At 35.3% G+C, this 25,577-nt stretch overlaps 1 protein-coding gene and 1 long non-coding RNA gene across 6 annotated transcripts in view; one reads left to right on the forward strand and one right to left on the reverse strand.

The window, feature by feature from the left end:
- LOC136040134 (uncharacterized) overlaps positions 1-17,245 on the forward strand; it is a 43,867-nt gene extending 26,622 nt beyond the window's left edge. Inside the window, exons 2-3 of the long non-coding RNA XR_010620629.1 lie at positions 11,107-11,301; positions 17,069-17,245. This is a non-coding gene — a long non-coding RNA (uncharacterized LOC136040134). The remainder of the gene's footprint in view (positions 1-11,106; positions 11,302-17,068) is intronic.
- LOC136040129 (uncharacterized) overlaps positions 1-19,681 on the reverse strand; it is a 52,970-nt gene extending 33,289 nt beyond the window's left edge. For 3 of the 5 annotated variants that reach the window (XM_065724239.1, XM_065724237.1, XM_065724240.1), the window contains exons 1-2: positions 18,582-19,681; positions 1,230-2,249 (exon numbers count right to left, since the gene is read on the reverse strand). In XM_065724239.1, the coding sequence (XP_065580311.1) occupies positions 1,230-2,249; positions 18,582-19,396 (1,835 nt within the window). In that variant the 5' untranslated portion in view covers positions 19,397-19,681. The remainder of the gene's footprint in view (positions 1-1,229; positions 2,250-18,581) is intronic. The other 2 variants (XM_065724238.1, XM_065724236.1) reach the window with 1 other exon arrangement.
- Between the last annotated feature and the right edge of the window lie 5,896 nt (positions 19,682-25,577).

Here is a 25,577-nt window from a genome sequence, read left to right on the forward strand (position 1 = left end):
GTAATTTTCCTGGAAAGTTTCGTAGGAAAATCTTAACCCCCCGAAAGTTTCGACCCTCCAACCCCCCCCCCCCCCCCACCCCCTTTAACGTTGTCCGATCGGGCTGAAATTCACAAGTTAAGGTTCCCTACGGCCCAGGAGCTTATCCGCGAAATTTCAGCTTGATCCGATAACTCCTTCCCTGTTTTCCAGAAACCACCCATTAGCTATTTAATTAACGGATTTCTCTCCATAAGAGCCCATGTTAATTTGAAATTTTTAAAATCTATTGAGAAGTTATATTTATACACATGCAAGTTATAGCTCAGTTGGTAGAGCGTGAGACTTTTAATCCTCGGGTCAAGGGTTCAAGTCCCTTACGGGCGGTTTTTTTTCACAACATCAAAAAAATTTTGATAACACCTGGACAGCTTATCATTTGAGAGATAACAGAATATTAGCTTCTTATGAGCAAAAGAAACATTTCGGTCATTCTATCTATTTTTTTTCTATTTTATACAATGATTTAAAAGCGGGGGGGGGCGGCAGCCACCCAAGTTCCTCTCCTAATTCCTGTACGAGGAGTACAGGAATTATTAAATTACATCCACCATGGATTGTAGAAAAACGTACAGAAATAATATGAAAAAAACTTCGTTTTCTTAAAGAGTTAAAGAGGCTGCGTCCCAAAGTCGAACCTTAAAACGTACAGGAATTAGAAGAGGCAGTTGGGGGGCTGCCGCCCCCCAAACCCCCAGCTTTTAAAGACTCTTTTGTACAGGTTTTTTTTTGGGGGGGGGACTTTATTGTTACTAATTACTAGTTTCGGCGCAATGGTTCTCCTGTCCTCTTGTGTTTAACATTTTCGAAGTTATTCCATTATTCATTCATTTCAATTTTTTGTTAATTAAAAGAGGGCCTTTCCGAAGCCAAGAGCTGGGGGTTAGCAAAAAAAACAAAAAACCTGTACAAAAGAGTCTTTAAAAGCTGGGGGTTTGGGGGGCGGCAGCCCCCCAACTGCCTCTTCTAATTCCTGTACGTTTTAAGGTTCGACTTTGGGACGCAGCCTCTTTAACTCTTTAAGAAAACGAAGTTTTTTTCATATTATGTCATAAAAGAACCAACAGTGACTATACTATCACCCTACAACCATTCCTTCTTACTCCTTATAGATGAGAATAGATTTTTCACATCCTTCATTATAGAGCCTCCAATATCTAATCTATAAACTAATTATTATGTTTACTTACAGATGTTTGGTTATGTAATCCTCTTGCAAAATATGCTTTATTATGTTCTTCGACACCCCAGTTTTGATAACAGCTATTTCATCTCTCCTAATTCCTTCTTCCTTCAATTTTTGAAGGAGCATATGTACCTTATCTTTCATTGCGTTACAATCTCTTACACAAATAAACTGAGGTTTTTCTCCAATAACTCGTGTTCCTGGGTTAAAATCCATTCCAGAAATCCATCCATGCCTCATAGGATCTATCCCACAAAGTTGCTTTAAAAGGCTGTATATACTGCCTGTATATCTTAGACTATCTGTAAGATATACAGAGTGATAAGAATCAAATGTCTTATTTGTAGTGCGAGAATTTACATAAAGTGCTGGTATTTCCGAATACGATGTCAACCACCAGAAATTAGACCTGGCAATTACATCTTGAATTTCAAAATTTCTACTTTTGGTATCAAATGTTGCGAAGTCCCAATTTAAATCATCACAAAACACTTTAAAGTTTGTTCCAAAGTCAACGCGAAACACCTGCTGCGTTTCAATATCAATGACGTTACTGCCACCTATGAATTTTATTAGTTTCGGAATTTCTTCCAAACAGGTTATTTCCTTTTTGTTATTATTCTGTCGTTCAATCTGTTTCTCGAGGGTTTGCCAAAACATTCCTCTAATCCAATGTAATGTTTTCTCGTTCCTATGAAACACTATTATTAATTCATTTGTTCGGTGAGGTTCATTCCTGTATAACTGCCAAAGTTCAAAAAACACATTGACCATCTTCAGTATTAAGCAATAGGTTTTTCCGGTCCCTGGTAGACCTATGATCTGTAAAAAGGGATGATCACACTCTACAATCGCTTTCTGCGTGGGGGTCAAGAATACATCTGCTACCCCTTTATTCATTCTCTCATCTTTCTTTTTCTTCTTTCTATACTCTTCGTCGATTTGTTTCTTTACAATTTGTCCTGGCTTCAGAATATCCCACTGGTATTTAGTTTTTAAGTAACTAATGTGTAAGCCATAGAGCCTGAAAAAGATATTAAAGAGGAAAGTAAAATTGCAGCTCTCTTAAAGTCAAATTTAAAATAACCAATTATTAATTGATAATCAACTATTATACTCAACTTCAGTCAATTATTATTGTCAGGCTGTTATTATTAATGCAGTTACAGCTAATTATAGTTACAACTAGACCAATGGCTTTACATTTTGAAACAGACGCTAATGTTTGAAGAGTCATACAACTTTGACTCTTTGCCACCTTCTGCTTTTTAAAACAATTAAAAGCTTTAGCGTAAAGAGCGAGGGATTGCGGAGGGGACAACCCATTTCATATACGGAGTAATTTCTCTTCGTTTTAAGTTTTAATGTCACTCCTTTCTTTCAGTTTAAAAAACTAGTTTTTTTTTGTTTAATTTCTGAACGTTTTTGAATTAATGCATTTATGATTTTGGCTCTCTGCACATAAATTATTAAAATGAAATTTGCATATTAATTCTTTTTTGGTTAAATGGCTTTCTCTTAATTTTGATCAGACGATTTTGAGAAATAAGGGGTGGGGAAGGAGGCCTAGTTGCCCTCCAATTTTTCGGTTACTTAAAAAGGCAACTAGAACTTTTAATTTTTAACGAATCTTTTTATTAATGAAAAATATACGTAACTTAAGAATTAACTTACGTAACAAACTTTTATATTCTTATATTTTTTATTATGTATATGAGGGGGTTTGTCCCCTCGTTAATACCTCGCTCTTTACACTAAATCTTAAGTTTTGTCCCAATTCTTTAAGAATGACCCCTGAATCAGAAAGGCAGTAGAATAAATAGTTGAAATTACTAAAAATACTTTAGCATAAAGACCAAGGTATTTCTCCTCCTAAATACCTCGCTCTTTATGCTAAAGTATTTTTAGACCCCCTCATATGCGTAATAATCTCTGTTCGTAATAAGTTTTAATGCTACTCCTTACTTTCAGTTGAAAAAAACCTTTTCATGTTTATTTTTTTCATTATTTTTTTTTATATTAATGCTAGAAAATCCCACGCCCTTTTCATTGAATTTCTCGTCCTCCATGACATATTCATCCAAGGTAAGATCCTCCCACATAGCCCCCTCTCCTCAACCCCACCCCCAAATCAAAAAAATCCCCCTGAAAACGTCTGTACACTTCCCAATAACCATTACTGTATGTAAACACTGGACAGTTTTTAACTTGCAGCCCCTCCCCCAGGAACTGTGGGGGAGTGAGTCATTCCAAAGACATAGTTCTTATGGTTTTCGACTATTTGGAAGAAAATGGCTATCTCAAAATTTTGATCCGTTGACTTTGGAAAAAATGAGCGTAGGAGGGGGCCTAGGTGCCCTCCAATTTTTTTGGTCACTTAAAAAAGGCACTAGAACTTTTCATTTCCGTTATAATGAGCCCTCTTGCGAGATTCTAGGACCACTTGGTCGATACGATGACCCCTGGAAAAAAAACAAAAAAGAAAACAAATAAACACGCACCCGTGGTCTGTCTTCCAGCAAAAAATACGAAATTCCACATTTTTATAGATAGGAGCTTGAAATTTATGCTATAGGGTTCTCTGATACGCTGAATGTGATGGTGTGATTTAATTTTAAATTTTAAATTAAAAAGATTTAATTTAAAAATTTAAGTGGTGCGTTAAGATTCTTTGACTTTTAGGGGGTGTTTCCCCCTATTTTCCAATATACGGCAAATTTTCTCAGGCTCCTAACTTTTAATGACTAAGATTAAATTTGATGAAAGTTATATATTTAGAATCAGCATGAAAATTCAATTCTTTTGATGTATCTTTTAGCATCAAAATTCCGTTTTTTAGAGTTTCGTTTACTATTGAGCCGGGTCGCTCCTTACTACAGTTCGTTACCACGAACTGTTTGAACAGACTCTAATGTTTGAACAGTAGAACGCAAAAAAAAAACAGGAAAAACTAATGAAAAAATATAGAAAACAATTTTTTCTAAGAAATTTCCTCTAGAAATCCTGTTAAGAACATTGCTTGCCTAACAGGGTCTCTCATGTCACAAAATCGTATGATGTAGAAAGAATAATCAGATGAGTTAAAACTATAAACGCTGTTTGAGTCCAAGATACAAGTTTTGAGTTTTGTAAAAAATTATGGCAAAAATGACTTGCAGTAAGTCAGTGTCAAATGTGCCCCAAACACTGACCAGCCTTTTGAAAGGAACAGACTTTCTTTAAAGATTTATTATGGAAATATACATAGCTTGTGACCTTGTAGCAATTGTAATTATTGCTATAGTGATAGCTATAAACTGGTTAAGAGCGGACCACTGCACATAGTAACGAATGGATTTAAAACCCATTTTAAAAGGCTATTCAGTGATACAAAATTACCTTTTGGAGCTCATTTAAGAATGATAACTTTTTCTTCGATTAATCTTAATACTAAAGATCTGTTGAGTTTTTTTTTTTTTAATTTTCAAAAGAGCCCGAAAGTCTTGCAAGCTGGTTCGTGGTCAAGATGAAACATTTATTACTACTACTACTTCTAAAAAACAACCGCAGCACCAACCCACCTGAAGTCAACACTGCTACGCACGCTTCTCCTCCATCTCAATATATGTGGCGGGCCAAAGCCAAATCATAATTGTCACTTTTATTTTCACATCTCAGGGATTTATCTAATAAAATCTTGTTTTATGCAGTCTTTCCCCCATTTATCGAAGGAATCTGCCAATGTGAAAACTTCCCACATCAACACAGGACTCTGTGGACATCCGTACACAAAATAGGGTTAGTTATAGGGTCCAGAATTAAGAAAACGTTCAACATTTAGCTCAACTTTGAAAGAATGAGAGATGTTATGTTTCTTTGGAATTTTCAAGTTTGTTGCTGAGTTGTGGGTATAGTCATAAAAGCTTTGTTTTCACTTGCCAGAGTAGCTGAAGAAAGGGGGATGGGTTCATTATTTTCTTATTTTGCCTATTTTTAATCTTCTATCTACGCTATTCTCAATAAGTTTAATTGGGTAACCATTACAGAATAAAACATCTTCAACATAATTGAATTCCGATTGTACATGATTTTGTGAACAGATCTTTGGAACTGTGTCGACTATAAACATTACTATCCCACTTTTTACAGTAGAAGTGTGGTTTGACAAGAAATACAGATAACGATCATTGTGGGTGGATATATATAGAAAATTCAAGGTTATGAGTGTTGTCTTCTAGCTCTAAGAGTAGAGTAGCTCTAAATTTAGAAAAAAAAATTTAGAGAAATTGCAAAAAAAAAAAACAAGTCAAATTCATAACAAGCAGAAACTAGGCTATAATAAAGGAGGCTATAATGCGGGAAACACCCCTAAAAGCCATAAAATCTTAACAAAAATCAGACCATATGATTCAGCGTATTAGAGAATCCTACTGTAGTTTCAAGCTCCTATCTACAAAATGTGGAGTTTTGTATTTTTGCCAGAAGACAGATAACGGATGCGTGTTTATTTGTTTTTTTCCCAGGAGTGATCGTATCAAACCAGTGATTCTAGAATGTTGTGAGAGGGCTCATTCTAATGGAAATTAAAAATTCTAGTGCTCTTTTTAAGTGACCAAAAAATCGGAAGACAGCTAGCCCCCTTCTCCTAAAGTCGTACGATGAAAGTTATCTGATAGAATTAACGTTGGAGGATCTTTCCATGGATGAATTTATCACTAGGGAAGAGAATTTCCATGAAGGGGGCGTAGGATTTCTAGCATTATCTTGAAAAAACAATGAGAAAATAAATAAAAAACAAATCTAATGGAAGTAAGAAGCAGCATTAAACTTGAAACGAATAGAAATTATTACGTATATAAGGGTGTTCGTCTCCTCAATACCTTGCTCTTTACGCTAAAGTATTTTCAGTAATTTCAACTATTTATTCTATGGCTTTTTTGATTCAGTGGTCATCCTTAAAAAATTGGGGCAAAATTCTAGCTTCAATGTAAAGAGCAAGGTATTGACGAGGGGTGGACCCACTCGTATACATAACAGAAATATACAAATATAGAAGTTCGTTATGTAAGTTAATTCATAAGTTACGTACAGTTATTACTAATAAAAAAGTTTGTAAAAAAATAAAAAGTTCTAGTTGTCTTTTTAAGTAACCAAAACTAGGAGGGCAACTAGTTATCTTCCCCCATCTTCTTTTTTATAAAAATCACCTGATCAAAACTGTGAAAAAGCCATTTAGCCAAAATAATTGATATGCAAATTTGGTTTTAATTATTCATTTGCAGTGAGCCAAAATCAAAACATACATTAATTCAAAAACGTTCAGAAATTAAATAAACAAACACGTTTTTTTTAATTGAAAGTAAGAAGCAATATTAAAACTTAAAAGGAGTAAAAATTATTCTGTCTATGAAAAGGGTTGTGCTCTCCTCAACCCCCTCCCGCTCTTTACGCTAAAGTTTTTCATTGTTTTAAAAAGTAGAGTTGTGAGAAGGAGTGAAACTTTAGCGTAAAGAGCGGGATGTTGAGGAGGGGACAACCCCTTTCATACACGGAATAATTTCTGTTCGTTTTAAGTTTTAATGTTGCTCCTTACTTTCAGTTAAACAACTTATTTTTTTTTATTTAATAGCACAGAAGTGACGTGTAATAAGCTCGCAATGCAGTATAAGAATAAAATATGCGGGCCTCACATATCAAAACACGGTTTTGCGAACAACTTTGCTTTTATTGGACTGTTTTTAATTTAATTTATAACTTTCGTTACTTTTGCAAAACTTTGCGAAGTTGCTCGCTTATAGTTTTTGATACGAGAGCTGCTCTGTGGAGCATGCAGTTCGTCCAGAGAAGAGTTCCTCCTCTGTGGAGCATATAGTTCGTCCAGAGAAGAGTTCGTCCTCTGTGGAGCATGCAGTTCGTCCAGAGAAGAGTTCGTCCCCTGGGGAGCATGCAGTTCGTCCAGAGAAGAGTTCGTCCCCTGGGGAGCATGCAGTTCGTCTAGAGAAGAGTTCGTCCTCTGTGGAGCATGCAGTTCTGGAGCATGCAACTCTGTGGAGCATGCATTTCGTCCGGAGCATGCAGTTCGTCCGTAGCATGCAGTTCGTCCAGAGTGTTTGCATTTTAACTAGGGTTCGAGTTGAAGATTAGTTAATCAGTTTAGTGTCCCGCCATTGATTGCGCACCGTCAGTACATAGCCCAATGCAATTATTTCACATTATGTCGTTCTCATTGAAAAATCTGTCAGTTAGTTGCACAGCTTAGATACCAATATACAGTTATAAAAACTCCCATCTTGCCCATGAGAACCTTTTGCTACAGAGCTCTGAACTTGGCACCTCCTCCAAGCCTGCGCTCCGACGCGTAGATTGTACTACACCATAGGTGGGAACCACAGCTTAGATACCAATATACAGTTATGAAAACTCCCATCTTGTCCATGAGAAGCTTTTGGTACAGACTGTCAGTTTCCTGTCTCCAGCCGCTAGCATCGCTACGGCGCACTGTGTCCCAAAGATAAATTGAGTTTTCATAACTGTGTTGGTATCTAAGCTGTGATTAATTTCAATATTTCATTGGGTTTGGCTCCGTCATAAATTGGTTTGCAAAATAAGATATCTTCAATTATATTAGTATCGTCAACATTTGAAACGTACGAAATTTAATGTGCGTCTTTAGCTGGATCAGTAGCTTCATTTACTTGTAGGGAAAATTCTGAATAATGCATCCGAGAAACTAATTGGCCACAAAGATTTTCAGATATATCATTAATTACTCTGCCAATTGTATTGACAGCAGGTGGTATTTTCGAAGCTGATTCGAATGAGATTGGCCAAACTTTGTTTTGACCGTATCAATAGCTGCTGGAGAAACTAAAGTTTCTGCTATTCTGTGTTTTTTTTTTACATTGCGCGATTCTGTACAACTCTAGGTATGAACGGTTTTTTGAAATTTTGATTGTTTCTAGATATCTCATCAAATTGTCTTCAAAAAACTTTGGGGGCTTCCCAACATCTTCAGAATGAAGAGTTTTCGAGGTGCGGTTTCAATTTGCCGGGTCTCATACTATCAGTAGCCAAAACTTAGGAACACAACAAACACATTGGTTTTCTCACATTATCGTTAATAATATTATTAAATCCGAATAATAGCTAGGAAAGTCGTAAAATCTTTGTCTTGAGAAATGCAATGAAAGAAGGAGGTGATATCGAACTCCCAGATGGCATTTTTTGGAGAAGTCTAATAGTTTATAAGTAACTTTGATTTTATTGAACATAAAGACACAAATAAAACACAAGTCAAAGGGCTTGTCAATGATCCCTAGGGCCTAAATATAGCCCCTGTAGAGTATCGAGTATTCATATAAATATCGCTGACTATTGATAGAACAACAAAGTGTTAAACTTTGAAATAAAGAGAATACTGAAAAAGGCATTGTGCACTACATAAAAAAGAAAAATAGAAAAGAGAATCCTCCTAAACATGGTTCATTTTTAAGAAAGTAGATGTTTTTTATAATTGTATCGAAATGACGGAACTGAAACATAATCTTTTATTTCCAGTGGTATACTGTTCCATAATTTCACTCAAACGTATTCTAAGATCAGAATTTCCAAGATCATCAAATGGCAGTGCCATTTAGAGAGAGCGGGGTGGAAATGCATAATTGTGGAGAGCCACTAATCTCCCTTTACATATTAAAGTCCCAAATCTCCGGCACAGGAGCAAACTTATTATTTATATAGTTGCCATAAATAATCTTATTACCTTTCACAGCCTAGTGGCAATATCACTGTAAATTAGACACCACCAGCCACCACCAGACATTGAATCCCAGACACCACATTGTCCCAGACACCACCAACCCATTGAACGGCTCTGTGTACAGTTACAATTAGGCTAAATTACCTTATCTTCTGTCTGATTTCTGTACATAGACAAGACAGTCTTTTCTGTCTGACTACAAGATCCTTCTTCTTGATTGAACTTTTCAAAGTAACAAAATTCACCCTGTCTGCTTGGCTACTTTCGTTATGATTCCAAGATTGTGATTCCTTACGTTGTGATTCGATTCCTTAGCTACTTTTGTTGTGATCCATAGAATAAGCGATGTTTCATTATATTTTTCGTTAACTTTTCAATCTGAGTTTTAAATGAGGATGGGATGCCTTGCATCTGGCGGCTAAGCTCACAAGAAAGGTGCCAGGGTATTATGTGTATATATTAGAAGTTGCTTGACTAGATTCTTCTGTCATGCTCGCATCATTCGCGATCGTAATTGTATAGTGTCTATTATATAACCGATAAATACCCAATATCTTTATTGGGACGGTAAACTTTTATTTTGAAGAAATATTGATGAAGATACGGGGTGGGGTGCTAAGTTACGAAATGTTTAGTTGCACTATGCGCGATAAAGCGCGATGGTGTTTTTGCTCTACATTTCTTACGTACAAAACTTCAGTAACCATTTGAAAATCGTTCGCTGGGACTAATTATTGCGGCTCCCTTTAGAGGAGGCGCAGGAGGTCTGCGCCTCCTTGTTTGGAAAACGCTGGTATAAGCTAACAATATTTTGGGTAGGTTTCAAATGTTCTATGCGTTTCTAAAAAGTTCTTTCTTTTATTCATTCGATATTCATTTCGCACTCAACAGAGCAAAATAATTACTTTTATTCAATAAACTATCGTAATGATTGAAATATTTTCAGTTGAACACGGGATTACTATCAAGTTCAAAACTGAATATTTCTGTAGTAAAGATCCCTAGGCCTTAGATGTGTTATTTATCTACTTTACAGCTGTTTTTTTTTTCTCTCAGAGCCACTTCATATAAAAGGGTTGGTCATTAAAAGCCAAAGGCTCTGAAACTTCAAAATGGACTTATTGGATTGAAATTTAAAGCACTAGTCCTCTTTTCAGGAGTAAAAGTAGCTGAAGGGCAACCAGGCCCCACCGCTTGACGTTTTTTGTTAGCTTTTTCAAGTTGAGAGTTATATAGAACTACATCACTATGCACATTCACGGTGCCTTCATATATATATATGCCTTCATTATAGGAACCATCATAGGGACTCTGGAGGGGTTCAATCGATTGGAAATTAAAAGTTACGGTGCGCTTTTCACGAGTCTACAGCGATTCAAGAGTAACTAGACCCTCGCAATTATTTTCCAAACCTTCTGCCCTCTAAAAGAATTAATTGATAAATTTAAGATAGCTATTTTGATCGAAATAGTCGAAAGCTTCAACAAATATGGCTTCAGTGGTGAAAAAAAAACCCACTGAAAGTCGGGAAATGACCGTAAATAACATAAATTTGCAATGGTTTAAGCATAGTGTTCATAATGAAAAAACAGGGCTTGGAATTACCAGTGGGTATGGATGGGGATGATGAACTAAATCAAAAGACACTATGTGTATCCAGGTCGTCCAAGAGCTCTAAGAGGAAACTTTTAACGAAAGTTGTGGAGGATGTTGCAGTAGGTCAAAAAATACTTTTTGCATACAGTTTGTCCAAAGGATATAAGTGAAAGGCATTAAGTTTCAACTGTCAGGGATGTTGAGGGAGGGTATTTAACTTTTATATTTCCAGTTTGTAGAAATGACATATTTTCCCTCCACAAGATGCATATGTTTGTTAGAAAGTTACCAACAATAACAATTCAGAAATAAAGAAAGCTGAGTAATGTCTATGATATATATTTTTCTTTTATGAAGTTTTCATTCACACATAATTTTTTTAAATTCTCCCAGGAGGATTTGTTGTCTAAGGATTTGCATTTAAACCGAAAACTTGTTTCAGAATTTGAGGTTTAAAATTTGTTATTCAATCTTGAAGTTCTAAAAAAGGGGAGGGGAGAGAATTTCTTTATTTTTGTCCCTCATTTTGATTTCTTCTTCATTTTAGGTTTATGTGTTACGCTGTTTTTTTCTGATGTGAAGAAATACTTTACTCAGGCTTTTTCTGTCGGCCTGCTAACTACTGATTATGCCGTTGAACTGCGGATTTTCACCACGAAAAAAATGCAGCCGCCAGCAGGTGTGAATAAAATGCAGCCAATGCAGCCAAAGCAGGTGTGAAAAATGCAGCCGCCTTATGCAGGTATCATAAGGAATCTACTCCATTTTAATCTACTGCTATTTTCCTATCTGAATAAATGCTCAATATCTTTCGCAGGAATTGGTATTGTTTAGTGATAAAGTCCATGTTATGCTCCTAAGCATGGCCAAAAATACGTATGGAGTACTTTTTCCAAGAATTTCGTAGGTAATAAATAAAAAATAAACTGTCACACCCACTCTATTATCTAAAAAGCCCGATTTCAAGATGGTAGAAATCAATGAAAATACGAATGGCATATAATTTGAAACAGCTTAGTTATCTAAATTAACCATACAAATCGGATTTTATTTATGTCAACAGTTTTTTTCAAAAACTTGCGTTCTAGTCTTTTTCGATTTCGGCTCTGTTGACACCACAAACTTTATTTTCGGTCAGATTACGGCTTATAAAGCTAATAATACCCAGGGGGAGTTTAATAGATTTTATATGTATTTGCAGAAAAGATACTGACTTTTTTATTACATAAGAAACTGTTCTATGGCTTCTTTAATTTTTTAATGGCTACGTTCAATTCTGTCAAAACCCCTATCCATCGCAACTTTGACGAACAGCTTGATACAATTTGAAATGCGGAAGATTATTCCTAATAGGTTAGTTTTATTGCAACTTGACTTCAGTGCCTATTTGACGGCTGTAGAGAAAGTATAAGAATGCACCTAATAGAAGGGAGCCGATGTTTCCCCCACCCCACGGATGGTTGATCTCCAGCCCCTTCCAACTTATAAAAAAAGGACTAGAACTCTCAATTTCTGATATAAGGAGCACCCTCCAAAATTTCTGTGACCATGAGGATCAAGAAGTTTATTCAATACAATACACTTATTCCCCCTCGAAAGGCTCCAAGGCCAAGGATACAAGGGGGATTCCCCCTCGTATATGGAATGCCCATTTTGAGGTTAAATGCCACCCTTTGCTTTAATAATAGCAGCGTAGACCAGGAATATTCCCAGAAATCAAAAGGGATTATATATGAATTCCACATTTTTGATGTTTGATAAAGCTTCTTTTTTTGTACCCCCCTCCCTGGAAAAGACCCACTTAAACACAATTTCTGGTTACGGTCCTGTAGATTATGCATCAATTTCTTCCTCCATCCTCCCCTTGTCTGAATTCTGCATCAAACACTTCATGCCAACGAACTGTCAGTACGGAATAACTCGGCTCAATAGTAAACAAAACTCTAAAAAACGAAACTTTGACACATCAAAAGAATCATTTTATCTCTCTGATTCCAAATGTATGGGATTTATCCAGTTTACTGATACTCATCAAAACTTAAGAGCCTGAGAAAATTTGTATGTCTTTTTAAAAATAGGGACCCCCCCCCTAAAAGTCAATGAATCTTAATGAAAATCACACCAACAGATTCAGCGTATCATAGAACTTTGCTGTAGAAGTTTCAAAGTCCTATCTACAAAAATGGAAAACTTTATATTTTATGCCAGAAGAAAGAAAACAGATGCCTGTTTTTTTTTTTTTTTTTTTTTTTTTTTTTTTTTTCTTTTTTTTTTTTTTTTTTTTTTTTTTACCCAGGGCTGATCGTTTCAAAATAATGGTCTTAGAAGATCGGTAGAGAGTGCATTCGAACGGAAATTAAACATTCTAGTGCCCTTTCTAAGTGGCCATAAAAGATTGAAGGGCAACGAACTCCCTTGGGGGGCTAGTTGCTACAAAAATTTATTACCTTATTTGAAATAAAGAATTCTGTACATATTACATTCTCTTGGTTATGACCACGGCCTAACCGATATTTCAGCCAGCCAATATTACCGGGCCAATATGGGAGTCGGTGTCATTATCGAATATCGGAAATATATATCGGATATCGGTGATTTTCTGTTTCCTCTTTTACGCACAGCTCATCTATATGATGGCGCTAGATTTCATTAGGTAATTTTGGTTTTCCAGTCCTTGGGAGCGAAGCCACCATCTAAGCCTGGTTGTTGGAACCTTCGGTTCTTTTTTTAAAGATAAATGTCCTTTCTTTTTTTCTCTTTTTTCTGTTAATTATCCCCTTTTTTCCGTGATAATCTTTAATTTTCTCTTGATAATAGTAATGACATCTTTACTTTGATTGCGTAGACAGTTAAGTTTACGGATTGTAACTGCGCAATTACAAGGGTGACTCACCCTCGTTAAAACTATATTTTTGGATAGCAATTCTGGTCGAAATTGACGGGGAGAGAAAAGTCTTGATGGGTACCAGTAATGTCATGAGCGCAAGAAAAATTTTTATTAATCATGCTTAGCACGATTAAGTTCCACAAATCGCGTGGATTCTCCCTTCTTTGAAATTTAAAATATGAGAGGGAAAAGTTTTAATGGGTAACAGTAATTTCGTGAGAGTGAGATATTTTTTATTTAATCAGGCTTAGCACGATTAAGCTCCACAAATCGTATGGATTCTCCCTTCTTTGAAGTTTAAATTATAAGTGCTTAATGAAGAGGGCTGTACTTGGAATAGCTTTGGTTGGTTGGACAGAGACACGGAATGGATATGGATCCAAGCCAAGCGGATGGTATAGTCGTGAATTCATAAGCCAACGGGCAGCTGCAGCGGACAGGTACAAAAGAAGAAAGAAGAGAAGATAAATAAGTTTGGTGATTTCGAAGTTGGTTCTCAGATTAGATTTGCTTGGTATAGGAAGGGGATCCTATTAGAAGCAAGCGATCTTTCCTCGAGGGAATGAAAGAGGAATTAGGGAGTTCGATCTTTATGGTGCTTGTGGCCTCAGAATTTGGAACTTTTATACCACGGGAAAAGTACCATTGTCAGAGCCCTGACGGTTTGGAAACCGCCAGAGACGAGACATGTAGAAATCCGTGACGCGTAGAAGTTACGCTGACTCGTGAAGTACCGCCAGGTTACTCTGGTGGCACTAGAGATTTCTCCAATACCGGCAGAGGTTTGGAGAAGAACACCCCCCCCCTTCAAACCTGACCATAGTGGACAGAAAAGCAGTGCTGAGTCAAATCAAGTCTAAGTATATTTGTTGTCAATACACACCTGATGCACCAATGCTCGAAATGTATGATGAGTTCAAGAACAGACAAATTTTACCAAAATAACTAAAAAGAATACAATAAACCATACATTTTTCTATAATGAATGTTCAATTGACTGGTTGAAAAATTCAATATTCAATGCATTAAAACCATTATATCCAGTCAGGAGTACAGTTAAGGGGTGATGTCGTAAGATGGGGAGAAGGGAAGTTCTAAGGTGCAAGCACCGTGTGCCGACACTTTTGGAAATTCACCTAGTTACCTGGGAAAACTAGCTTATTTGTGTCCAAATTTGTCGGCATACTGGATGATTTTGTTGACATATTCTTCAAATCTCTCCCCCAAATTTAAAATCCAAGCTGCAGTCCTGTATCCAGTGTGCCTAGTATGGATTTGTTAGTAAAAGACCGTAGCATGTGAGTTTTCCGGGATTCAGGGATTCTGGATCAGAAGAGAGATAGATCTGGAGAATTGGAACAGTGGTTGAATTTAATTTTAGACAATTAATTTATGGAGGAAAATGTTTTGTTTTTTTTTTACAGATAAAAGGTGCTAGCAAGAACAAAGAAATCATTAGAATAGCTAGAAGTCTCTTCCGAAATGCCGAGAGAGTATCTTGGATTTTTTTTTAAGGACTAGATCTCTCAATTTTTGGTCTACTGAGCACCCTCCAAAGTTTCTGCGACCATGAAGGGGGATGTGGATGAGGAAGAGGCTTTCTCCCTCGAAACGGAATTGATTCTGCTCATTTTGGGGTTTAATATTACTCTTATCTTCCATAAGAGCAGCGTAGACCAAAAATATTCCCAGAAATCATAAGGGAGTAAATTTCAATTTTAAATTTTTGTTACATTTTTTAAATGTTTTTGTACCCTCCCCCCATCCAAAGAAAACCCCCTACATACAAAAGGTAACGTTTGGTAGCGGTACCTGAGGCAGTTTCCCTGGTTGAACCCATCCCCTTTGAATGGCTTTGAATAGATGCAATAGGAACCCATAACCCTTTGGGAACGGAGTTTACCCCTCAGAAAATATTCACTCGGATGATACCCCCGCCCCCCAAAAAAGTCGCTGGTTGGTTTCCAATTACTTTCAACTTACAAAAAAAGGACTAGATCTCTCAATTTTTGGTCTGATGAGCATCCTCCAAAGTTTCTGCGACCATGAAGGGGGATGTGGATGAGGAAGGGGATGTCTCTCTTAAAAACGGAAGCAATTCTTCTTATTTTGGGGTTTAATGTTACTCTTATCTTCCATAAAAGCAGCGTTGACCGAAATATTCCCAAAAATCATAAGAGAGTAAATATCAATTTTACATTTTTGTTACATTTTTTAAATGTTTTTCTTCCCTCAACCCATCTAAAAAAATGAGCTCCCTAAATACCAATGGCAACGTTTGGTAAGATACCAAATAGAAGAAGTTTCAATGGTCTAATTTTCTAAGCCTCATTGAACCTTCAGATGAAAACTAAATGAGTTTTTGGTACTTGTTATCTAATTCTTCTTAGTTTTTACATATACATTCAGTCTATGACTTTGTTATTGGCGTTGAGGCGATGAATTAAAATAAACACCAAAAATATTTTTGTGCCACAAGAAGGGAGTCGTCACCTTGCAGTATCATTCTGGACACTAGCCACGATTTTCAGAGAAAAAAATCTTGCCAGAAAATCTGATCCCCGCAGAAAATTACCCTGAAAGAATTCAGGGTAATTCTTCCAAAAAAGTTTTTCCACTTGGAAAATTCCTCCAGATAATCTCCACCCCCGCGCAAAAATCCCCCGAAAAAATGTCCATATGTTTCCCAGAAACAAATAGTTATTTGTAAACAATGGTTAACTTACAAAAATCAAGAGGGCACTTAAACTTCCACAAGGGGGTTCTCTGATAGTTTTATAGTTATGGAGGGAGGGAGATACCTTAAACCTTGCATTTTCATGCGAAAACATCCCAGCTCTCACTGAGCCTTTGGATCAATTAAATTAACGAAAACAAGTTTTTTTCTACTGAAAGTAAGGAGCAAGCTGTCATTGAGCCTTCAGATAAATACAGAATGAGTTCTAAGATAGACGAGAGAAGGGTGGAAGTAAAAAGTAATGTATAATATCTGTGGCCGTAGGACTTCTGTTTTTTGGGGGAGGGCAAAAAAAAATTAAACATGCATCAAAAATTTGAAATTGATCTTTAATCGCTTTTTATTTATGGGAATATTTCTGGTTTACGCTGTTATTACGTAAGTAAAGAATAACATTAAATTATAAAATGAGCAGAATTTATTCTGTATAGGAGACTGATTGCCCCTTTCTCGTCCCAAACCTCCAAATCATAGCCGCAGAAACTTCAGAGGGTGCTCATTAAATCAGAAATTTAGCACTCTAGTCTTTTTTGTAAGTTGAAAGTCATTGTAAGACCAGTCATTCAGGAGGAGTATTTTCCGGGGAGGGAAATCTATATATATATATATATATATATATAAATAATATATTTATATATATATATACATATATATATATATATATATATATATACATATATATATATATATATATATATATATATATATATATATATATATATATATATATATATATATATATATATATATATATATATATATATATATATATATATATATATATATATATATATATATATATATATATATATATATATATATATATATATATATAATATATATTCTGTTTTAGCTGTTAATACCGCTTGTCTTCTTTTTTTCCAGCCGCTAATCTGAATGCTATTTGAAACCATCATTTTAAAAGGCCTCTGAGTCCCTTTGGCTTAACTGAAACGCAACACCAACACCCACGTGATTTCAAGCATTGACGATAAAAGGATTTTGCAGATGCCTTTTAGAATTTGCAGGGAAAAAATTCCTCTTTGCACGGATTCCTCTTAGTGTGAGAAATTTGTTGTTGCAGTTTTCTGTTCTTGCAAAATAAATGTTTTATTATTTGGTATTCATCGATATTTCAAAAGTAGGAAGAGAATGAGACCTAGAAATTTTATTGTAGGCCAAAGAAAATCTAGTGATGGAGATCCGATGAAAGAACTGGAAATCCAACAACCAAGATGGAATTCCAATAAATATCTCAAAGTACATCATGCTGTTATGTCAACAAATTGAAAATCCAATAGTGTGGGAGGGTATTCAACTAGTTGAAAATTTAAAAATTGTCACGGAATTCCTATAAGGTCTTTAATATTTAAATTCGACAATTTCGAAGGTTGAAATTCAGATTTTGTTGTTGATAAGAAGTACAAACCTCAATTGTTGAATCTCAAACAATTCTTTCTACGGTTTACTCATAACAACTGCTTCCCCTCATACCAAGACTATATATAAAAGTTTACGAGATTTTTCTTTTACATTAATTGGCAATATGAACGAACAGTTTACGAGAAATAAGAAGATTATACAAAACAATGCAATCCAACAAAATCAAAAAGAATTTGTGCGTATTGCTTGTGTAAATTTGTGTGTTGTTTTTTGTGTGAATTTGCGTGTTGTGAATATCCATACTTTAAAAGAGGGATTCAGAGACACCTACCGCGTGATAGTAAAAATTAGGCACAAACTTCAGAAAAGCGTTGAAATTACATTGTGGCAACAAAATTGCTTTCTTTTTCGTATTTTTGCTAGTTAATAAAAAGTATCTTGCATCAAGACAGTCATACTTTTACATTCTATTTACGTTTCTGGAGGTTTCAACGACTTAAATCACTTTAGATTTCTGTTTCCTTTGTTAGCTATCCCCACTATACCCACAGGCCTGTAACTGCGGTAGTTCTATATTTTGCAATGACGCAATGGAAAAACGTAATCAGCCCCCCTTCCCTTAAATTTTCTTGAATTAATTTAATGTGCAATTTTTCATCGTAATTCAAAACATTAATATCGCCAACACGCAAGTTTATGCCGTGTAAAACTAGAGAAAAAACAGATTTTATCTGTCTGTATTAAAAAACAATTAGCTTGCGCTGAGTGGAAAACAAGTGGTGGGTGACAAAATACATTGGAATTATATAATTTGAACTATATATTTGCACAATAGGTGGTGGTGGTAGGTCTGGTTATCCAACCATCCCTCTTTGCTGTTAAAATATATAGACCAAATTTATTTCTAAAGTATTATATTTTCCTCATGTTTTGGTATTTTGCATTAGGATTAACTTAAATTCGCTTCTTGAGTGTTTACGGTGTAATACATAAGTAACAATTAAACATTACTAACCATGATAGGAATATTCTCATTGTGTATTCACCGTTTTCATCAACCTTTTTCGGACTGTTTATAATATCCTCAATTACTTTCAAATAATCATCTTTGAATAATACGTTCTTAGGCAGCCAATCCGTATCCTTGGGTAATTGGCTTCGCTTTGTGTTTTGAAACAAATTAAAATAGAGAAACAAATCCACATTATTCTCACAGCCATGGTTACTCATAAATTCTTTAATATTCCGTTTAACGCGCTCTTCTTGTCTCTTCTTATTGTCAGATAGTTTTTTTCGCAATGTTTCGTAATCCTTAACCGTGGGATTGTCAACTAATTTAAACGATTTTACCTCCAAAATAATTACTGACGATTTTGATACAAGCAGAAAATCCACAAGCTCTTCATTCTTTTTTGTTTTAAGACTATAAAAGACATACATGTGGAGATTTGATTTTTTTAACTCCTCATAAACTCTATATTCTGCCTCAAAACCGTTCTGTTCTTGGTCTCCAGCTCTTATGATAACTTCTGGGAATACAAAAGGCTTTTCAATATCAAAAACAGAATTCTGACCGATTAGTTCTAGTAATTTCATTTCTGATGCTTGCAAAAATGGCCTGGCCTTATATTCTCCTGGGAGTTTAACTTCCCCGCAACACAAACATTCTTTCAACACGCTTTTTTTTTTAGTCCGAGTCACGGCGTAGGCTCCAAAACCAATGCTCCAAAACCAATAAACCAATGCTCCAAAATCAAAACCAATAATGCTCCAAAACCAATGAATCAACGCGCTAAACAAACATTCTTTTAACACGCTAGCGCTACTCATTTTCACAACCAATTTTACATAAGAAAAGTACAAAATCAGCTTTTCTTCATTTGCCACTAAGCCACAAACAATTATATCACAATTATATAACTTGTATCCCTGGACATGGAGCCTTTCGAAGGGGAATAAGTGTGTTGTATTTCCATTTTCTATTGAATAAACTTCTTCTTCTTCTTCAAATATGTACTTAAAAATAACAGTCAAACTAACAATCTGGACACAATTTTTGTAATCGGAGAAGACACTGACTCCAAGTCAAGTTAACAAATGGGACTAAATAAAACTCGTCTCTGCTACAATTGGAATTTTTCCCAGATGTATGACGCAAAATCGCGCTAGCTGTAAATTAGGAACACGTGCCCACCCACACATTCTATATGCCTTTCTTTCCGGTTGACCCTGACGTCAACGTCACCCAACGTCACGGTTGACCCTGAATTTTCTTGCCGCAGCGTCAATTTTTATTTCACGTCTACTCCTCGGACAAACTTTGACCATTGTTTACATATAGTAATGGTTACTATGAATTGTACAACCGTTTTCAGGGGGGACTTTTCACGTTGGGGTGGGGGTGGGTCGGGGGTTACGCGGGAGGATCTTTCCACGGATAAATTTTTCATGAGGGAAGAGAATATCCATGAAGGGGGCGCAGGATTTTCTAGCATTATTTCAAAATAAATGAAAAAAAAATTCAGCTTGAAGTGATGAACAGCATTAAAACTTAAAACGAACATAACATATCAAACAGTTGGTGGTAACGAACAGTTGGTGGTAAGGAGCGACCCGGCTCAATAGTAACCAAAAGTCTAAAAAATAGAATTTTGGTACCAATAGCTACATAAAAAGAATCGCATTTTAATGCTGATTTATATAAAAGGGGCTTTTCCTTCTCAACGCCCCGCTCTTTACGCTAAAGTTTGACTCTTTCTCTTAACTCCACATTTTAAAACTCTACATTTTAAAACAGTAAAACACTTAAGCGTAAAGAACGGGGCGTTGAGAAGGAAAAGCCCCTTTCACATACGGAGTAATTTCTGTTCGTTTTAAGTTTTAATGTCGCTCCTTACTTTCATTTAAAAAACTTGTTTTTTATTATTTAATTACGTATATAAGAAGATTCGTCTCCTCCGGAATAACTTTCTCTTTACGCTAAAGTATTTTTAGTAACTTCAACTATTTATTCTACGGCCTTTGTGATTCAGGGGTCATTCTCAAGGATTTGGGACAAGATTCAAGCTTTAATCTAAAGAGCGGGGTATTGACGAGGGGGCGAACCCCTCATATACGTAATAAAACTACACAAATATAGAAGTTCGCTATGGAACTAAATTCATAAGGTACGTATGTTTATCATTAACAAAAAAGTTCGTAAAAAAAAAAAAAAAAATCTAATTTTATTTTCAAGTAACCAAAAATCAGAGGGCAACTAGGCCTTCTCCTCCACCCCCTATTTTTTTTATCAAAATCGTCAAATCAAAACTATGAGAAAGCCATTTAGCAAAAAACAAAATTAATATGCAAATTTCGTTTTATTTATTCATGTGCGGTGAGCCAAAATCAAAACATACATGAATTCAAAAGCGTTCAGAAATTAAACTAAAAAAAAAGTTTTTTTTTAAATGCAAGGAAAGAGCGACATTAAAACTTAAAACGAAGAGAAATTACTCCGTATATGAAAGGGGTTGTCCCCTCCTCGATGCCTCGCTTTTTACGCTTTAAGTTTAAATGTCCCTCCTTACTTGCAGTTAAAAAAACTTGTTTTTTTATTTGATTCGACAACAAATCCGGTCGTTTTAGGTAGTAATTAAATAAAAAAAACAAGTTTTTTCAACTGAAAGTAAGGAGCGACATTAAAACTTAAAGCGAACAGAAATAACTTCGTATATGAAAGGGGCTGGTTCCTCATCAACGCCCCGCTCTTTACGCTAAAGTTTGACTCTTTCTCTCAACTCTTCTTTTTAAAACAGTAACCTTTGGCTCACAACACCTTTTGCAACCAGCGTGTGTGTGAAACGTGTATTGTTTTAAAGGGCCAAACTATTGGCCAAGGGTACCACACCCTGTGTTGCCTCTAATATCTCTATAACTATCTCTTTGTAGGTTAAATAAACCCTAATGTCGAAACATTAATGACAGTACTTCTCAAAAACTCTTTGAGTTTTTTTTTTTCTCCAAACCTGGAGAAAATGACTTTTTATGTCAATTCCATCAAAAGATAAAATTCGAACTCTCAAAACAGAATCTTAAAGCAAACTTTGCAGTCTAAAAACCGATTAAAACAAAATCATTATATTAGCCCAAAGAAAGCTTGTGTTGGGGGGGGGGGCTGGTGTCCCAGAATGACTCTAGCCAATCCGATAAATTAAAGTTCAAACCAATAGCTTCCTCTCAATTATATTATCTATAAATCGCCTATATCAGACAGACAGAAATATATTTTATATATATTTTAAATATTATATATTTTAGTGACTTGGCAACGAGAATTTAGCCTGTCCTCTGCAATTATACTATAAACAAATATGATCAACCGGAAACAGGTAATTTATGCGATGAACAAAAAAGAAAGAGCCCCATCACCACCACCCGTAAGATAAATGACCAATCACGTGCCAAGCTGGTCCAACCTTATAAACTTTAACTTTTACAATCTCCTTGTGCCTTCTTTCGTCCATCTCTGACCAATGTGCGCACAGCTGTTCCACAACTTAGTTCTGGATGGGTCACCATCCATATATTTCCGCTGTAGAACATAAATCATAGTGTCTAAATTGTATAGGTTTGACGTTTTGAAAAATTTAAATAAATAATAATATTTATATTTAAATAATAAAATTTAAATAATGTTTAATAATATAAAATTTATATTATTTATATTATTATAAAAAAATTATTATTTATATTATATATTATATTATTATTATTATATATTATTATATTTTATAATTTATAAAATTATAATTAAAATATTTATAATTGAAATATTTAAATTTTATAATATATGATTATATTTTATACTAGCTGTTGGGGTGGCGCTTCGTGCCACCCCAACACCTAGTTGGTGGGGGCGCTTCGCGCCCCCCCCCCCCCAAGCCCCCCCGCGCGCGTAAGTCGTTACGCGCCATATTAGTTACGCGCCATTGTAGTTGTGTCCCTATGTCCCACCTGTGAATATATATATATATATATATATATATATATATATATGTTTTTAACTACGTAAAACTTGCGAATATACAACATTCTTTGCTGTCCCATCGTCTGTGCATATAAATAGATTGTCAGGTTTACCGACTCTTGAACATGCAACGCATAATGGTCCATGGGAAAACAATCCGTATTCAGATGGCGCTTCGCGCCACCCCAACACCTAGTTGGTGGGGGCGCTTCGCGCACCCCCCAGGCCCCCCCGCGCGCGTAAGTCGTTACGCACCATATTAGTTACGCGCCATTGTAGTTGTGTCCCTATGTCCCACCTGTGAATATAGATATATATATATATATATATATATATATATATATATATATATATATATATATATATATATATATATATATATATATATATATATATATATATATATATATATATATATATATATATATATATATATATATATATATTTTTAACTACGTAAAACTTGCGAATATACAACATTCTTTGCTGTCCCATCGTCTGTGCATATAAATAGATTGTCAGGTTTACCGACTCTTGAACATGCAACGCATAATGGTCCATGGGAAAACAATCCGTATTCAGATCTATACCTCATGATTCTATTGATTGCCCTTGAGCTTTGTTGATGGTGATTGCTAATCGACCATTTCCTTTGTTGCCGTCGTCATTTATATATCCCCCTGTGCCCCCCGGCGTCTTCAGTCATTTTACAATTAGAAATTTCTCTTTCAACGGTCTTCTTACAATTAAAAATTTGTCTTTGAACGATATTCTTAAATACCTGTGTCCTCGTCGTCATTTATATTGCCTGTGTCCCGGTCGTCATTTGTGTCCCGGTATCCCAGTCTGTAATTTCTCTTTGAGTGTCCCGGTCGTTATTTATATTCCCTCTGTCCCGGTCGTCATTTGTGTCCCGGTCTGTAATTTCTCTTTGAGTGTTTTTTCTTTTTAGTATTTTTTAGTTTTTTACATTTTTTCTTTTTTCAGTTTTCTTTTTCTTCTTTATTTTTCAGCTTCACTATGAAATACATATCGCCGAACCTTTTTTTTTTAACTAAAATCTGGTAGGCATTGATGACCTTATCCAAGTCAAGATCCCAAACCCAATCATCATCGCTATCATTTTCAGTTTTGATATGTTTTGACTCTCGCTGTCCAGGTGGATCTTCATCTAACTGCGCGGTTTTGCGTTCTTTAGCCTCAAGCCTGTTTCCTTGCTATTCTTTTGATTCCTCGGCACGCTTTCTTGTCTGACTTTCTCTATCAGCAGCAAGTTTTTTGGCATAGACTCTTTGAGCATCTTCATCGGCTTTTGCCATTGTAAGTTCATCAGTCATTTTAAACTTAAACATTAATAGATTTCTACGTGAACATATATGTCTTAAATATCTTTAATGACGTCACCGTCATAGCAAAAATGACGACAACTAACTTCATGACGCCAGTCGACACAGAAACATGACGTCACCTGATCCACAGACAGACAACTTATTTTTATATATATAGATAGATATAATTCTAAAATTGTCAGGTAATTTTCTATTTTGAAATAAAAACTAAAAATTATTGCTCAGACACCATAAATATTTTTGATATTTACATAATAGCTTTAGTGGCTCTGGACTGAAAACTAAATATGCTAATCAAATTGGGAATTGCAATCTTTTAGGTTGAAAAGGCAGATCCATTGGAATCATGAGAATGCATGGAATAAGAAAAGCCTCACCCTCAAAAGGCCCTGTCAAGATTGTTGCCTCTATTACGTTATAACAGACATAACACGTCATTTGTGTCCCGGTGTCCCGGTCTGTAGTTTCGTTAGTCGACAAACATGACGTCAGACGACAAACAACTTCATGACGACATACAGCTCAATCCTTATAATGACGTCAGTCGACAAACATGACGTCAGTCGACACACAAACATGACGTCAGTCGACAGACAGACAAACAACTTATTTTTATATATATAGATAGATAGATATAATTATAAAATTGTCAGGTAATTTTCTATTTTGAAATAAAAACTAAAAATTATTGCTCAGACAACATAAATATTTTTGATATTTACATAATAGCTTTAGTGGTTCTGGACTGAAAACTAAATATGCTAATCAAATTGGGAATTGCAATCTTTTAGGTTGAAAAGGCAGATCCATTGGAATCATGAGAATACGTGGAATAAGAAAAGCCTCACCCTCAAAAGGCCCTGTCAAGATTGTTGCCTCTATTACGTTATAACAGACATAACACGTCATTTGTGTCCCGGTGTCCCGGTCTGTAGTTTCGTTAGTCGACAAACATGACGTCAGACGACAAACAACTTCATGACGACATACAGCTCAATCCTTATAATGACGTCAGTCGACAAACATGACGTCAGTCGACATACAAACATGACGTCAGTCGACAGACAGACAAACAACTTATTTTTATATATATAGATTTATTATTATTATTATATATTATTGTTATTATTATATTATTATTATATATTATATTATATTATTTATATTAATATTTATATTATATTTATATTATTATATTATAATAATATAATACTTAAATAATAATAATATTTAAATATTATATTTAAATAATAATAATAATAACATCTATACAAACCTGTATAGGTTTGACGTTTTGACGCAGAAGGTTTGACGTTTTGAAAAATTGAAATCCAAAAGACTAGCAAAAAATATTCGTGCCAATCTCATCAAGCAATCTTCTGGTATAGCCAGAGTAAATGCAACCAATCAATCCATAAACCTAGTGGAACCATCCCAAACGGGATACTAATCTTCTAGGTTTGGTTCAACCTTTAATCTAAGCTTTATAAACGCTTGTTAAATCAAAGCTTAACAAACGAGAATATTCGTGCTCTCATAAAGTTTTCACTAAAGAAAAGCGGAGAATCCGCTTCTAGCATAAGCGTCGATGCCAGATGACCAAAAAAGGATTAGCTAAACTAGCCTGTTAATCTCCAACGATGAAAACAAAGAA

This window comes from Artemia franciscana, chromosome 20, assembly GCF_032884065.1.
Source record: "Artemia franciscana chromosome 20, ASM3288406v1, whole genome shotgun sequence".
NCBI lineage: Eukaryota > Metazoa > Arthropoda > Branchiopoda > Anostraca > Artemiidae > Artemia > Artemia franciscana.